Source organism: Semicossyphus pulcher, unplaced genomic scaffold, assembly GCF_022749685.1.
Source record: "Semicossyphus pulcher isolate SPU_LCO1_2020_fin unplaced genomic scaffold, fSemPul1.0.p SCAF_23, whole genome shotgun sequence".
Classification (NCBI taxonomy): Eukaryota; Metazoa; Chordata; class Actinopteri; order Labriformes; family Labridae; genus Semicossyphus; species Semicossyphus pulcher.
Window position 1 is genome coordinate 10,757,405 of NW_027211697.1, and position 15,888 is coordinate 10,773,292.

Below are 15,888 nucleotides of genomic sequence, written 5' to 3' on the forward strand. Positions count from 1 at the left end.
GCATGATGTTAATGAATCAAAATAATGGTCCCATTTAGTGTAAAATAGACGATAAAGCAGGGTACGATCTAAGCTTGGCTATCTTGTGATTGACAAGTTGCTACTACGGCGAGCTGTTACTCAGTTTGGGCAACATCTCGTCCAGATAACGGTCACTTTTCTCTTTCACTCTACAAACCTGTGGGTGACATCATTGTAGCAACCACCACTCCTTTTACGACCTGTTGCCAAAATACAAGGGAGTTGATAAACACTTAATGTCTCCGGTCTCCTTCATTAGTCTGTTACTCATTTTTGTTTGCTGTGCAGTGAAACACACTGACTCGGTCACTCATGGAAAGAGGGTGATATGTTTAGATAATCCTGACCTCATCTGTTCAGCTCGGTGACTTAAACCCTCCGGCTGTCACAGGAGGGTTCAGAATACTGGAAACCTTCAGAGGTCATGACCTTACAAAGTTGTATAGATGGAGTTTAGATATAAAAGTTAAAACTACCTATATGTGGATGATTCTTTCTGTATCTGGACGATAGGTCACATGCACGGAAGCATGCGCACATATATTTCTTGCACAAAGTCTTATCCAAGCACTTTAAAGAGCAGCACATGGACCGTAACGCGCTTGTTTTCCTTCAGTGAGCCTCGGAGACCTTTCTGTCAGCTCCTCAGGTTTCTCAATGGCTCTAAACAGGATTTAACCCCTGCAAGGTCAGGGTGAGGTCAGTGGAATAAAGGCAGCTCCAGGATTTACCTTCCTCCTCTTTCATCGGCTCACCGTGTCCGCATGCTGAGAGTGACACATTGTTTTTAGAGCCAGTCTCAAGGACTGAGGCTGAGGAGAAATGTCACCTGGTACAGAAACCGTGGAGGGACAATAGGAAGTAACTGGAAATCAGATAAAAGGACATCTTTAATATGTGCATCTTGACTGCACTCATGTATTGTTAAAATACGTTTTGAGATTTCTTTAAGTAGTTTGAATATTTAAGTATTTTTAAAAGCAAAACTCCAGTAAAGTAATAATTTGACTGAGCAACTTTCACTTGAATTGGAGTAATATTTTACCAGGAGTATCTGTACTTGTGACATCCACGGTTGGCTCCGGTACTTTTCAGACTGTTTGCCTTCATCTGAGCGTCGAGTTTGTTTCTTTTTCTTTGGATTTTCACTTCTTGTTGAAGTTGTATCTGTAGTCATCCATCTTTTCTTTGTTTGTTCAGCCATAGTAGATTACTGTTTACTCGCAACACTTGCAGAGACCGGAAAAGCAGCCACTTAGCTCCGCCTACCCTCTCCGGCAGACCAACCACTGCTGGCTGATGGAAAACGCGTCACTAACTGGGCGTCGCCACAGACACCCAGTCTGTAATACTGCTTTCAGCAGTGGGCCATAGGCTCCGTCACCATTGTGTTACCTCATTCAGCGATAGATAGAGACTTAACAGACATTTATTTAAATGAGAATCTTCAAGATTATGTCAAGTTGCATTGTGGGAAGTCTAGGATCCAGCTTTAACCTTGATTGTAAAACAAATGTGGATGAAGCCTGCAGTTCTCAAAAGTGAAGCTAACTTCAAAATGCTTCAAACCTTTATTCTTACTAATGGCCAGCAGGGGGCGACCGAGTCCAGTGGTGTTTTGTCACATTTTTCTTTACCTTTTATTTCTGAGTGAACACAGAGCAGAGGTGGAGACATTATGGGACGATAAGAGAAGGATGAGACAGAATAAAATGGTGCAAAATATAAAAATAAAAAATCAACCTCCTGACAGAAAAAGACAAATAACAGACAAATAGTTTAAAACAAATGACAACAGTAATATAGAACCATACATAATTATTTATCCCCAAGGGTCAATAAGATTGTACAAGCAGCTTTAACATTCAACATTACAATAGAAGTAAAACATACTGAAAATGAATACACACATAAATAACAAGACTGTTAAGTAAATATTAAGTAATAATAAAATGTATATGTATAGTTATAATATGATAAACAAGATATAATACAGTAGAATGGGATATATTATAATATAAAATAAACATAAAATAGCCTGACAGATAACAGTAAATATATATAGACACATTCAAGTTCAGACGTACAAAAAGGCATTAGTGGTTGTTGGTTTAGCATGGCCAGATGTTCCTCAGATAATCCAGCATGTTAAAGAGAGGGTGGGAGTCATTGTGCATAACAGTGAGCAGTTTCTCCAGTACTCCGGTCTCCCCCACCTCTCCCCAGGCTGATGACTACCCAGCGTTCTGAGAGTGTTACATGTTCTGGTAATGTTTTGATTGGGAAGTTTTTATTTGGTTCCCAGAATGTTCCTTTTAATAGTAGGAGAACGTTGCAGTGAGAACGTTTTATAAATCACGTTCTGGTAGTTCAGGCCGTACTAACATCCTGAAAAGATCCTCAGGATGTTGCAGTGAGCATGTTCTACCTTTGTTTTTATGTAACACTGAGCAAACGTTTTATAAAAGGCGTTCTGACATCCCAGGCCTCAATCAATCATCTGCAACATCCTAAACGTTTTGTCGTAGTTTAAGTTTTAACTTTACGAGAACTTTATTTGAAATGATAAACATCTTTAAAACGTTCTTTGAATATTAGATTAAAATGTTTTCTTTCAAACGTAATTGTAGGTAATGTTAGCTAATGTTATGGGAACGTTCCCTGCTAGCTGGGTACAGGCTGTAGCTGCGTCCCGATCCAGGGGCTGCAGCCTTCAAAGCCCGTATTTGAAGGCTGATTGCGTCACAGAAGCGCGTCATAGGCTGTCCCATTTCGAAGGCTCCTTCAGATGCGGCCGACAAATGCGTCCTCTGTTTCCTGGGCGGCGAAGGATCCATCGGGTGCATCCTTCGCGGCCAAACAGCTGCAGCTGCAATTCAAACGAAATGGCAGACATTTCAAGGAATACACTTTAAAAGTTTTGTGTTTTAACTCAATCGAATAGCTAGTGTTACACATATTTAAGAAAAGGAAATAATCTTTGAAATAATTGGTTAACTTATGTGACATTAATTATGCTAGCTAGTTAGCCCGCTAGTTGCCTGTTGCTAGGCGACAGGAGCGGCGTTTGGTGACGCAAGGGTAGACCAGACCATCTCATTTCAGTTCAGCTTTAACGGTCTACGCAGGCTGTGATTGGAGCGTCCTCCGTGCACCGCCTCCTTCAAAGGCTGCAGGATTGGGACACAGTGACTACAGTCTGCCACGAGCTACCAGACAGCACCCTAAAGTAATATTAAAAATAAAAACAAGTATTAGTAATACCAAACAAAACACACACAATACAGTAGCTTCTTGGATTGTTTGTAGGAGCGTGCTTCTTCATTTTGCCATGTAGAACCCCTTTATAGTGAGCAGGCTGTACTTTGTGAGCTAATGATTTCAGACACAACCTTTAGTTATACAACTTATCAGGAGGAAATGAGACTATAGCTGATTATATAAAAATCCACAGCCTTTTTTTTCTCTTTCTCTTTCAGCCACTTCATCGCAGTCCAGGCCCAAACCTCTCCAGGGCCTGTGTTACCTCCACCCTCCTGCACAATTACCAAACCGAGTGGAAGCTCCTCTGTCTGGCGTGAGTTTGATGCGGGCTGAGGTAGTGTGGGGTAGAAGGGAGAAGCTTTGCCACCCAATCTGACTGTAGGCCGACCCCTCCTTTCTGTGTCTGTGGAGGCAAAATTGGGGACGTGGATTTTTGACGAGGGGGATTATTGGACGATCATGCCTTCACAGAAAGCAGAGCACCCATTTCACACACAGCACAAGACTTTAACTCAGACACACTGCTCACCCCCTGCGTGGAATCAGACACCACACAGACAGATAATCCCTCCTAGTGTCATTTGATGTCTACACCCCCCAAATTACATGACACAAGTAAGCGTGTATGTGTTATGCATACGTACAAACATACACACACACACACACCGGGCAGGGAGGATTTGCATCACAGCATGCAACTATTTTTTAGGGTTTGGGGAGAGTAAAGGATTATTGATTTAGTAGGACACTGTCCAAATGTAGAAGCCTGACACTTTGTGCTAAAATCCAATCATATCAACACTTTGCAGCGATCTTATCCAGCGATATTTCATTTCAGTGGAAACCTTTGGCTTGAGCGCTTTCACTTCCCTCCATCAGAAACGGCCTTGCTAATGCTTCTCTCCGTGGCCTTTTCATTCACGTCTAATACACTAAAGGTCCATCAATCCGTCCACACAATGACTGATGTCCTCTCTGTGTCAACATCTTAAATCCCAGCTCTCTTGGTCCGTCGCTGCTCTTCATCTATAAGCAATTTTCCACCTCTTCATCTCAGCTCTTTGCTCTCGCAGCCTGTCAAGCATCTCTCACTCAGCCCTTTTGCCCCTCTCGCCATTCACATCACGTCCTCGCCTCCCCATTTGCTCCGATTTAAGGGAATAAAATCACACAGATGCAGTAGCTATTTGATATATTAAGTGCTTCTTTGAACAAAACTGAATTTAGCAGCTCAGCGCAGAGGAAGTTTAGACGCAACCTGGCTCAGTGTGTTTTTATGCATCTCTGTGTTTATGTAAGCCTGAGCATATAAATGGAGCTGGCAGCACCAGAGAGCAGAGCCAGACCCAGGAAGGAAGGAGCTCCACTCAAATTAATCTCCACTGGACGGCCCAGTAAAGGAGCAGAGCCATTTTTGGGAGCAAGGAGCCATCTCCTAGGTGAGCGCCATGGAAACAGCCAACGTGGGCCCCAGCCTTCAGAGCTGTCCTTTTCAAGCGCCCGATCAAAAGTGGCAGGCCAGGTTTTTTGTTTTGTGGCGTCTCTTCTCGTTCGGCCTCTTCTTTTCTCTCCGTGCATGACATGGTGCTGGCGTTGTTCACAGGGGAGGCTGTGAGAAGACTGCAGAGGGCAAGTGTCTGTGGGAAAATGTTGCCAGACGACACAGGGGTATGTGACAGGGAGGGCAAGCTAATTTAGTCTGGGACAACCTGACTGTCAGAGCTACACTTGTCTGACTTGATACTATGGTTAGATTAAACTCAAGGGTTAACAGATTTCATACTTGTCTCTTTGAGCTTTAAGGGCTACATTTTCTTTTGCATTTCAAGGTATGTCCTTGTGTGTGCGCACCCATAAAACTGAGATCAGTCGACAGGTCTGTCAGTCTCACAAGCTTCACTACTTCCACACTGAAATATCTCCTCTACTATTGGATGAATTTACATTTAAATATGCACAGACATTCATGTTTCCCCAGAGGATGAAGTTTACACACTCTGTGCTAATCCCTTGGCTCTTTCTGTTGTGCATCCATGAGGTTGAAAGTGATGTTTTCTAACGAAATGACTCAAAAACCGAACAATTAGATGAATTATAATGTCAATTTTGTAGAGACATTTAAGTCCATCTTAGTATGAATCTTAATTACCTTTAAAAATTCCCTTGGCTTTTCATCATTATCATCCAAGTAATGACCTCTAACCTCACCATTAGACTCGTCTTTGTTTTTAGCCTCAATACGCTTCAAAAACATGCTAAAAAGCAGAAACGTTATGTCCCAACCTGAGATAGGAACATAATAAAAATTGTTTCTTAATGGTCAATGACTGTACATAGATGGACAACGCATCTCCATCTGCTCCCACTGTACGGAATTGATGCCAAAATAGCCCCCGTGATAGGCGCTGCCATCTTGCGATGGTGACGTCATTTGGAGCCAGAGTTGCGCAGTACAGATCGGCAGGTGGAGCTGCTGTAGCCACTTCCGCTCACCAAAACACACATTTAAATTCCAGAAAAAACAGCAGTGATCCCGCACGTCGGCGTGTTTAACAGCAGAACAGCTTCTTTGTGTTGACTGTAGTGCTCAGGGCGTTGTGACATCATAACCTTTCATTCTTTCAGTGTGAGGTGCAAGCTACACCACTGACTGCATAAAAAGATGGACGACGCGTCTCCATCACCTCTCATTGTACTGATTTGAAGCCAAAACCGAGGCAGGTTATTGAATTTAAAGTCTGCGCAGTAGAGATCAGCAGGTGGAGCCGGGGTAACGATGTCCCGCCCCGATAACCAAAACACACATTTAACTCATCAATAAAACAGCAAGGATCCTGCTTATCGGCGTGTTTATCAGCAGAACAGCTTCTTTTGTTGGTCTGAAGCAGACGTTCACAGATATGGAAACTTGAAATGACTATAGTGATTGTTTTAGTTACTCCGCCACTCTGCTAATCAGAACAGATCGGCCGCAGGAGCCGGATTTGTCAACAGAGCTGTCAATCATCCTTTTGAAAGCATCAGGATGTTTTGGCTTCACTTTTAGGGAGCTGTCATGTCGTCCATCTTTTTATAGTCTTTTTTTACTTGCTTTGCCAGTTTTTCCTCTCATCTTATCTGCAAAAAAAACCTTTGATAGTGATAGTGTGTGTAGCATAGTATTATTTATGGTGATTTAGATTGTCTGCTTAATGTTTATTATGTTATTTGGCTGATGATCTCCATGTTTTTGTGTCAGTGATCCGACCCTTTTAATGTTATTTTTCTTAATCAAATATCTCTTATGAGCCCTGTGACATATACTTGATAATATCTAATGTATTTTCCAAAGCACCTTCCACGATACTACTGTGAACTGCATCCTGAAAAAATGACAGCACCAACATCAGGTAAGGTATTAGGGTTTATTACATACATTACATTACGGAACAGTGATTATCTGGAGGGTTACAAGGTACGTGTCAAGCAGTACAGTAGTCACTTAAAGTAGCATCACATAAACTATATTAAAAGGCAGGTCCAAGTCACAAAACACATGCTGAATAATTCAGTGCATCTCTTACTAAGTGTTACTCTGTGGTTGGTATACAGGAGGAGCGTCCCTGTTTATGTTAACTGAGCGCCACCTTGTGGAAAAATGAGGAAATCCACAGACAGAGATTATATGGATAGTTTTTCATTAGTAGATGGATATTATTAAGAGATATGAAAAGGTTGAAATAGAAGTGCACAACAAAAACGTTCTTATCTTACTCTCTGTTTTGAGTGTTGACTCACCTGCTGTATCCTGACATTTCTATAACCTGTAACGTCATATCTGTCTAAAGTTCCTTCATGCGACGCTGCAGCCAGCTGAGATGACGCGACACTTTCTGGAAGATGTAGCCGCTGCTGCAGTCGGCCCCCGTCGGCTGGCTGACCACCCCAGTGAGGAAGTACACGTCCCTGTACAGGGTGAGCAGGGGGCTGCCGGAGCCCATGGTGCAGTCGGCATTGGTGCGGGGAGCGGTGCAGCCCATTTTATTGGTCAACAGGTTGGGGTGAGTCTCCAAACATTGAGGGAGGGGCTTGTATTCAAGATGGTTAATGAGGAGCGGACCCTGGAAAGCGGGCCCCTCCTGCGGTTCTTTCCAGCCGGTGACCGTGGCCGAGTATCCTCCCGCCATCAGGATGCTGTCTGCAAAGTCTTTCTCGGGCAGACATACTGCCACCACTTCTTTCTTATACTTGATGCGGTCGCGGAGCTTGATCACAGCCAGGTCGTTTTCAGGGCGACCCTGATCGTAGCGCGGGTGAGAGACAACAAAGTCAACGTACAGCGTCTGCCCCTCAGCTTCATTGTCGGTGGTGAGCTTGCCTGAGGAGGTGCAGGTAAGATCAGACGATCAGGAGTTTCTCAAGATCATGCACACATACTGACATGTAAAGATCAAATGATTAGTCAATCAATAGGTTAGTTGAAATACTGAAAACTATGCGAAAGCTGCATCATCATTTTAGTAAAGTTTTAAGCAAAAATGTTTCCTAGTTGCAGCTTCTCGAGTAAAAATGTAAAGCTTAAAGGTGATTTATGTGGTAGGAAATGTAACATCTTTGACATTCAACCTTTGATAGGAGAAAAAAATACATTTGTTTGTTGACGTAATCTGTGTGTTATCTAGTGCAGCCACAGTATCTATATTTCTGCTCTGCTTTCTGCCACTTTAAAGACTGGATATGTTTTTCAACATGTCAACAAAAATGGACAGCTCCGGAGCCGAGTGCACAAGCTGGGCGTACGTCTGGCCGTTACGTTATGTCCGACTTAGAGCTGAAAGTTACGACGGACTTTAAATTACGCCCGGTGCACCAGCATGACTTAAACCCTGTTTGTGTTGCACCCGGGCGTATCTTTTACACCTAGGATGGAGCAGGCATAAGTCAGACTTAAATCTGCGGTAAAACAAATGGTCAAAGTAACAGTCACAAAACCTTAAAAGGAAACACAGTGGCGGCATGTCTTGTTGTTTTACAGGATAAATAAAAGGGCTTTAAAACGAGAAAGAATCATCCGCGATCGGACGGTAAGTTGATTGACAGGTTTTTGTTCCTGTGTAAATTAAATGAAGCGCTCTCCCCTCAGCTGCAGCCTGTGTGGGGCAGAAACACGGCGCTGTCCCCGCCCTGCAGGTGCTGATTGAGCTCCGATTTTGTGCCAGTACAGCTTTTCAAAACACAGAGGGAGACATGATAAATGTACATCGGACAACGGCATGCTTGCTTATTTATGTTTCCTCATTTCACTTTCTTTACTTTTCTTTAGTTTTGTTTTGTTATCCATATCTCCTGTCGATCATTTGATGAGAGAAGTTAGACATAGAGCCGTGTGTTGCTTGGTAACAGTCACAGCTTTTCGAGTGTTCACGTGGACACGCATCATAAGACCAGGTGCAGCTACGACCGGTGTCAGTTCGGCTTGGTGCACTCGGTGTAAATTTCAATCAAGAAGTCGGTCGTAGCGAAATCGGACGTAAGAGATAAGACCTATGTTTTTACACCCAGCTGGTGCACTCGGCTCCAGTATCTCTACTGTGAAACATTTTGAATAAATGCAATGAATATCGATTCCTACTGTTAATGGAGAACACTATAAAAAATAATTAATATAAAAACAATAAAAATTATTTTGTCCCATCTTTAATGGTTCTCTCCCTCTGACAAATGCAAACATGGAAATGGGTTTTCTTAGGGCCCGATTAGACAGAACACGTTTTAGCAGCTGTCTGGCTTTTCTGTCATTGTTTTCAGTGAGAGCGACGCTTTACGGCGCTGCTTTTGCGTTGCAGAGCGCCTCGCATTTTTCCGCTCTGTGCGCCTCGCGTTTTTGAGGAAACGCTCTGAGCGCCTCGAGTTGGAAAAACTGCAACTCAAAGCAGAAAAGCACCCGACGTCGTGGGTGTTTTTTCTCATTGTCCAATCAGATGAAAGGAGAGGCGGGCCTTCTGTCAGTAGACAACATAACGGTTATGTTAATGACAGCTATGTTTCGGTGGTTGCCTTAACAACAGCAGAAAAAAAAGGCGCAGCTGCTCTTTTTTTTAACCGTAGGCTTCTACAAAAAAGGCAGTGTGACGCGCAGGCTGTAAAACGTTACATGTGATGTCCTACTGTTCGGTATAGTTAGTTTTTGTCTCTACAAACAGCCTGTTTTTACATTATGTGAATATCTGCTTCACAGACATTTTGTAGGTCTAAATTTTGCTATATTAAATTGTAGAGGACTGATTTTGTGGTTTGTAAACTCACCGACGGCCACCTGGAAGGACGCATACTTCTTGGCACACTGAGCTGTAGTCAGAACCAGGTTCTCCTTCAGAATGACTCCGCTACAGAAACCTGCAGACTCTGAACTCTTCAGGAGGGCCTGAAAGAAAAAGTGCAGCAATTAAACTCTGCATCACAGTTGTATGGACTTACAATAAAGAATATTTTATTGTGATGAGACACAGTGCGAGTGTGTGTTTGCATACCTGCCAAGGACACTCGCCAGAAGAACAGGGGGCGGACACAAAGTTGTTTGTAAAGAGGTTGGTCAGTCTGAGACTCGTCCCTGTGGACAGGGTTACACTGTCCAACTTACCGCACGGGTTTGCCTCTGAGGGAAGAATGTGAGATGGTTTTTATTACCTTTTTTTTTCATAAATAACGACTAGTTTCTTTAAATCCTTAATGTTTTTATTTTTAAAAGGAGAATAGGTCTTGTGTCGTATCACAGACGTGTATTTTCTCTGTCGATATGTGCTTCTATTTAACTACCGTAACATTTGGTGTATAAGACACACTTTTAACACATTTTTTGCAAAATGCAAACAGAGGTATTTCATTGTGTTTCGGACGATGCCGCTATAATCTAGCTAAAGCTTCATCACGGACATGCGCCGTCATGGTCGCCGGTGCAGCCGCCACGCTCACAACAATCAAAGTTACGGTAGGCTGAGCTCAACTTCTGCACCGGTAGGTAGCAAGATTGCAAATTCAACATGGCAAAAACAGATGGTAGGCTGTAATTTGTGTGCGTTTTTCTTCTTCTTCTTTTCTGTGTCTTTTTTTGCGGTGCGACCTATACTCCAGATTTTCCGGATTGTCAAGAAGTTGCTAAATGCTAACATTACTTCCAATCATCCAGCCAAACGATGGCCTTCCCCTGAGTGTGTGCGTGCCTGACCGCCTTAATGCAAAGATTCAGTTAGCTTTATTGAAATTAGGTCTCCGTCTACCTACATGGAGACTAAGGGGGGAATTCATCATCATTTATGCATCATTTGCACCTGCAATCTGCTCCGTCTCAAGGTCTGATTCACAAAGCAGCTCGTCCACATAATAATCCCCGTCATATGTAACGGCTCCAGACCATCCACACATGTGGACAAACTGTGCCGGGGTCGAGCCTCGCACAGCCACAGACCGATTGATCTTCCGATTATAATAGTAATGACAAAATATAATTAACAGACAAATACATTTTGTGATCACACAAAAGGTTGAACTGTCGTCATGATCACTGGAAACTCAGAGCGCCATAGTTCCCACCAGCTCTCTGCAGACGGTAATATTCTCTTTCTAACTGCGTGCCGCTGTTCGTGCTAGCGTTTGTGAATTAGGTGCTTTTGCCACGAGGCTCATTTACAAAGAAAGCGGCCGAATTTGTCCCGAATGTTTGCAAAATGACTCATTTAAATACGCCCAAACAGCACCGGAGCACAGAGACGCTGTTTGCTCTGCAGCGCACTTCTGGGTGCATTTAACCGTCCGCGAGTCTTTTTGTGTCATTTGCACAGGTTTAGCGGGCGCAATTCCCCCCTAAGAGTATTCTAGGATACCAAAAAAACTGTATTTAAATATCCTTTGTGGTCTCTGATTATTTCCAGAAAGAGAACACGTTTTGTTTATAGAGTGGATATGTATGCTTTAACAAAAACAAAAAAGTAACATCGTAAACAGACATATCAGACGTACCTGCAGGCTCACACTTTTTCTTGTCTGTGCGGTTGAGCTTCCACCCGCGTGCACAGGAGCACTCAAAGGACGTGTAGCCTGGTTTACAGAACTGGGAGCAGCCCTCGTCCTTCTGAAGGGTGCACAGAGTCTGGTCTGCAGTGTGGAAACACAAGGACAGGACTGTAGCGCTCACACAGCAAATGAAAAGCGAATTAACAATAACCATCACACACAACTTGCTGCCATCTCCTCCTCACCGGTTTCACAGTGGACCCCTGAGAAACCCGACTTGCAGACACAGTCATAGCCTCCAACGCTGTCTGAACACAAGGCTCCGTTCTTGCAGGGCTTCTCTGCACACTGGTCTCCGTCTAAACAAAGACAGCAGGTCTATGAGAGGAGGTAATGTGCTAATAATGACGGTGCAGTGATGGGAAATCATTTTAACACAGCACTTACCGATGTAGACAGACCAAAAGATATCCTGCAAGAGAAAATGTGCATGATGAGTGCACAGCATGCGACTGAGATACAGAGTGAATGCATGACATAGGCGCAGACTTGAACAGAAAAAGAATCTTATGAGATTTCGCTGAGAAGGTTAACGGTGAAATTGTGGCGCTCACCGTGCGGTACGAGTCCTGGAAGACGCTCCTGGCCTGCTCGTAGGTGCACACTCTCTCCATGCAGATCTGCTCCAGGCTCGCAGGCTGAGCAGGGTCCGCACTCCTCTTCTGACGGGAGATCAGCGAGCTAGCCTCCTGCTTGTCCAGGAAAACTGCAAGGACAGTGACAGACTAAAGTTTGGACCAATAAAGTTTTTGAGAGCTTCCAAAATACATTCTTAAATTGATGGATTAACCTTTCTTGCTATTTTTCCTGATCAGAAGATGTTTGATGCTTTTCTTTTCTTTTACAAGAAAGTGAATATCTTTGGGTTGTGGGCTGCAGGAAACGTAATAAAACAGACAATTAATCAACACATTTTGATGCAATTTGTGTTTGTTATAGTCTGTTGTTTGTTCTTTTGTGTGAAACGTTCTGTGCTATTTTGGCTAAGACTACCTTGCAGAAGAGATTTCATATTCTTAGTAAAATAAAGTGATAATCTCAAAGATCTCAGTTTTGTTCGCTTTGGCAGCTCTTTACGGTGATAAAAGGAAACAGTGGGAGCACACTTCCCAGAAAACCAGACGTCCACGTTGGCTCCCTTTGTTACGGTTGTAACTCTTGATTTTCTGACGGTCGCTTTCCTTTTCAGACTGTTTGCTTCATCTGAGCGTCGAGTTTGTTTGTTTTTCTTTGGATTTTCACTTATTGTTGAAGTTGTATCTGTAGTCATCCATCTTTTCTTTGTTTGTTCAGCCATAGTAGATTACTGTTTACTCACAACACTTGCAGAGAGCGGAAAAGCAGCCGCTTAGCTCCGCCTACCCTCTCTGGCAGACCAACCACTGATGGAAAACGCGTCACTAACTGGGCGCCGCTTGTGCCATAGGCTCAATCACCGTTGTGTTACCTCATTCGGTGATGGATAGAGACTTACCAGACATTTATTTACATTAAAATCTTCTAGATTATTACTTTAAATAAAAATAAAGAAAATAAATTAAACTGCAGATTGATTGGTTAGAAAATAATGGTAAGTTGCAGTCCTAGATGGGTTGTTGAATTAATAAACAATGAAGTTAAAGTCACAAAATTGCTAAAAAATTTAATTCTTATCTTTCCTACCATAACATAATAACAATGCTCTATGAAACTGCCCTGAAATAGGGAACAAATAAACCACACTGCAACCCATTATCAGTCTTAAACTAGACTAAATATGCAGCACCTGAAGAACTAACACCCTGAAGGTCTCAAAAACACAGCATTCACTCAGTCCTCTCTTTCCTCTCACTCTGCCCTCCTCTCACCTGTCTGAGGGGTCTGAATGGCTGCCACGGCCCCCGCCAGCAGACACAGCAGGGCGGCAGATGTGCACGAGGAGCGCATGGTGACACTGAAGTCTGGTGTCAGTCGGGCTGTCAGTGCGGAGGGGCTCAACCTAAACTCCTACAAAGAGACAAACAGATTACAGACATGATGCACAGGAAGACAATGAGATGTAGACGGATACGAGGCTGAGAGAAAAATCAATACTGTTCAATGTTTTATAAAGGTCATCTCATCACGCCTGGAGTAATACAACAGACTTTTTCTCTTCCTGAATCAAAGATGTACGATCGGCTAAAGGCTGACCAGAACTTAACCAAACCAAGAAACATAATCACATTATTTCTTTTTTAGCTTCCTTACACTGGTGCTCAGTATGTTACAGACTTTAACAGCAACTGCTAACTTCCCAGTCTCTTCCTGGTCTTTCTCTCTGACCTCTTTACATGATACACACTGGTACCTTGAAGGTACTCAGGCAGAGGACCTATTTTTTTGATCTGTTCCAGAGGCCCGGCTGAAAAACTGTCAGTGACCTCCTTTTAGATCCATCTTTAAACAAACTTTTATCTGAGAACCCTTTCTTATTTTTATCTTATTTCCTTTATTATTATTCCTTTCTGCCTTCTCGCTGTATTGGTTTTAATTTCCCTTTAAAAATGTGATGTTTGAAATGATGATGATTTTGAAAAGTGTTCTGTAATAATTTAAAATATAATATACAAACCTGGTACACAAATTAAGAATTTTTAAGGTGACCATCAGTATCACTTTGCTACTCGAGAGGCTGTTAAATCAAAGGACCTAAACCAGATTTCAGATATCACTAAACATCCTTAAACGCCACACAGAACATCTTTTGTCATCTGATACTTTTGAACGACTCTTTGGTGCGAACGACGGGAACCGATTCGTAGGTGAGAGCCGTTCTTTTTATAGTTGTGCCCAAATTTCACTGCCCGCCCTAGATCCACTCCCCTTTATGCTGAATTACCACAGGCAGCTTTTTTCAACTGCAACTGCAGCTATACTCGGTCACCTGCAGCGGAATCATGTCACCATAAAATAGTACTGATGGTGAGCAACATGATAACCCTCCGCTAAGTTTGTTCTCTGTAGTCAGTACAGAGCTGTATCATAAATGGTTGGCAAATCAATGACGTTGATTACTTGTTTCTTCATTATTCTGCTGTTTCCTTTAAATTTTAAATATGCGTGTGTGTTGGCACGGGAGAATATAGTGCAGGCGCGTTCACGAGTCTGACCACTCTCTGCCTCGTAGTGTTGTGACGTTTGCGAACGATGAGCCGTCCCTTTGAACGGCTCACGGAAAGGAACGGAGCCATAGGATCCGGTTCGCTTCAAAGAGCCGTATTTCCCAGCACTATATTTAACTTGATTATGCAATTTAGTAACATATTAAACTATTATATTATATATAGTGTTATATACAAGTATATACAGTACTGTGCAAAAGTTTTAGGCAGGTTTGAAAAAAACATATAAATAATAATTATTTATTTTTATCAGTTTACAAAATTCTTCTTTTGTTCGCTCAATTATCATTTTGTAAATTGATAAAAAATAAACAATTATGATAATACATTTTATATTTTTATATATTTTATATTCTTACTTTACAGCATTTTTTCAAACCTGCCTAAAACTTTTGCACAGTACTGTATATAATATTATAATGACAAAAAATGTTTCACCACGTATTTTTGAACGTTTTGTTAATAAAGACCTGACCTAGTAAGAAAAACGTATTTCTCTTGTTTTTCTGCGGTCGGTTCTAACCTGAGAAACACCATAAGACAATAATCACCTGTATCATTTTCATCATGTTTCTTAAAGGGCCAGTAAATGACGTCATAGTGTTTATCATCGCTGATGGTGCAGTTTGCATGCATCAGGGTGATGAACTGCGTAGTTACCTGTAACATTTACCTATTAAAAATGTCTTTCTATTTTTTCAGACTCAACAGTGAACATTCTGTTTCTTATAGATAGAGAGCCTACACTTTCTGTAGCTTTAAATAGCCTTTAGCATTAGCTCATGTGATGTAACAAAGCAAAGCATGCGGCAGAATAAACCGTAACGCAGGTTTTGCAGTAATTATTGGGATTCTGCGTTTCTGTAAGCTGCTGCAAAGTTAACCATCCAATTACAGCTATATTAACACAAATTCGTCACTGTGTTCAGGGTGGGTCACATCAACTGACCATCATGGCTCCCAGTAACGGTCCGACAAAACAATAACAACAACAACAACAAAAACGTGAATCGTGCTCGGTACGTACCGCTCCGGATAGAATCAGGATACCGGCCCGGCCTGGTCCTTAAACACACCTCTGCCTCCTGAACGGATCGGGCCTATAAAACCAAACTAACAGATGGTGACCACATCCAACCCTGCCCACTACACCCGTTAAATGTGTACTGGGTACGTGATTGTAACGACAGAGAGGAGCCACCAGAGGGCGCTGTAGACAAAGCTGACAGCATGTTGTCCTGGAGAGCCAGAACAAAACCTTCTTGTTCCTCGGTTTTTGTTTTTAGAGGCTGTTAGCATCCAAAATGTCGCATTACTGCCTCTCACTGGACTACAAATAAGACTACTCTTTAATGTATCAAAACAAATCAAAAGGAAAAAGAAAAAAAATCCCGTCTTGTATCATATCCTC

General features: G+C 42.4%; 1 protein-coding gene across 1 annotated transcript; it reads right to left on the reverse strand.

Annotated features, from left to right (window-relative positions):
- Nucleotides 1–6,675: 6,675 nt before the first annotated feature.
- proza (protein Z, vitamin K-dependent plasma glycoprotein a) lies at nucleotides 6,676–15,633 on the reverse strand. The gene is made up of 9 exons (XM_069674337.1): nucleotides 15,505–15,633; nucleotides 13,182–13,320; nucleotides 11,889–12,040; nucleotides 11,722–11,746; nucleotides 11,520–11,633; nucleotides 11,281–11,415; nucleotides 9,795–9,919; nucleotides 9,571–9,688; nucleotides 6,676–7,642 (listed from the first exon to the last, which is right to left on the reverse strand). Exons 2-9 carry the CDS (start codon nucleotides 13,258–13,260, stop codon nucleotides 7,107–7,109), a joined length of 1,284 nt encoding a protein of 427 aa, XP_069530438.1. The 5' UTR covers nucleotides 13,261–13,320; nucleotides 15,505–15,633; the 3' UTR covers nucleotides 6,676–7,106.
- Between the last annotated feature and the right edge of the window lie 255 nt (nucleotides 15,634–15,888).

Excerpts from the sequence above, each read along its gene's own strand:
- proza (XM_069674337.1), bottom strand. The coding sequence starts at position 13,260 with ATGCGCTCCTCGTGCACATCTGCCGCCCTGCTGTGTCTGCTGGCGGGG. Across the intron at positions 11,634-11,721 it reads CTTTTGGTCTGTCTACATCG|ACGGAGACCAGTGTGCAGAG; the intron begins GTAAGTGCTGTG and ends GTCTTTGTTTAG. Across the intron at positions 9,920-11,280 it reads GAAAAAGTGTGAGCCTGCAG|AGGCAAACCCGTGCGGTAAG; the intron begins GTACGTCTGATA and ends TTCTTCCCTCAG.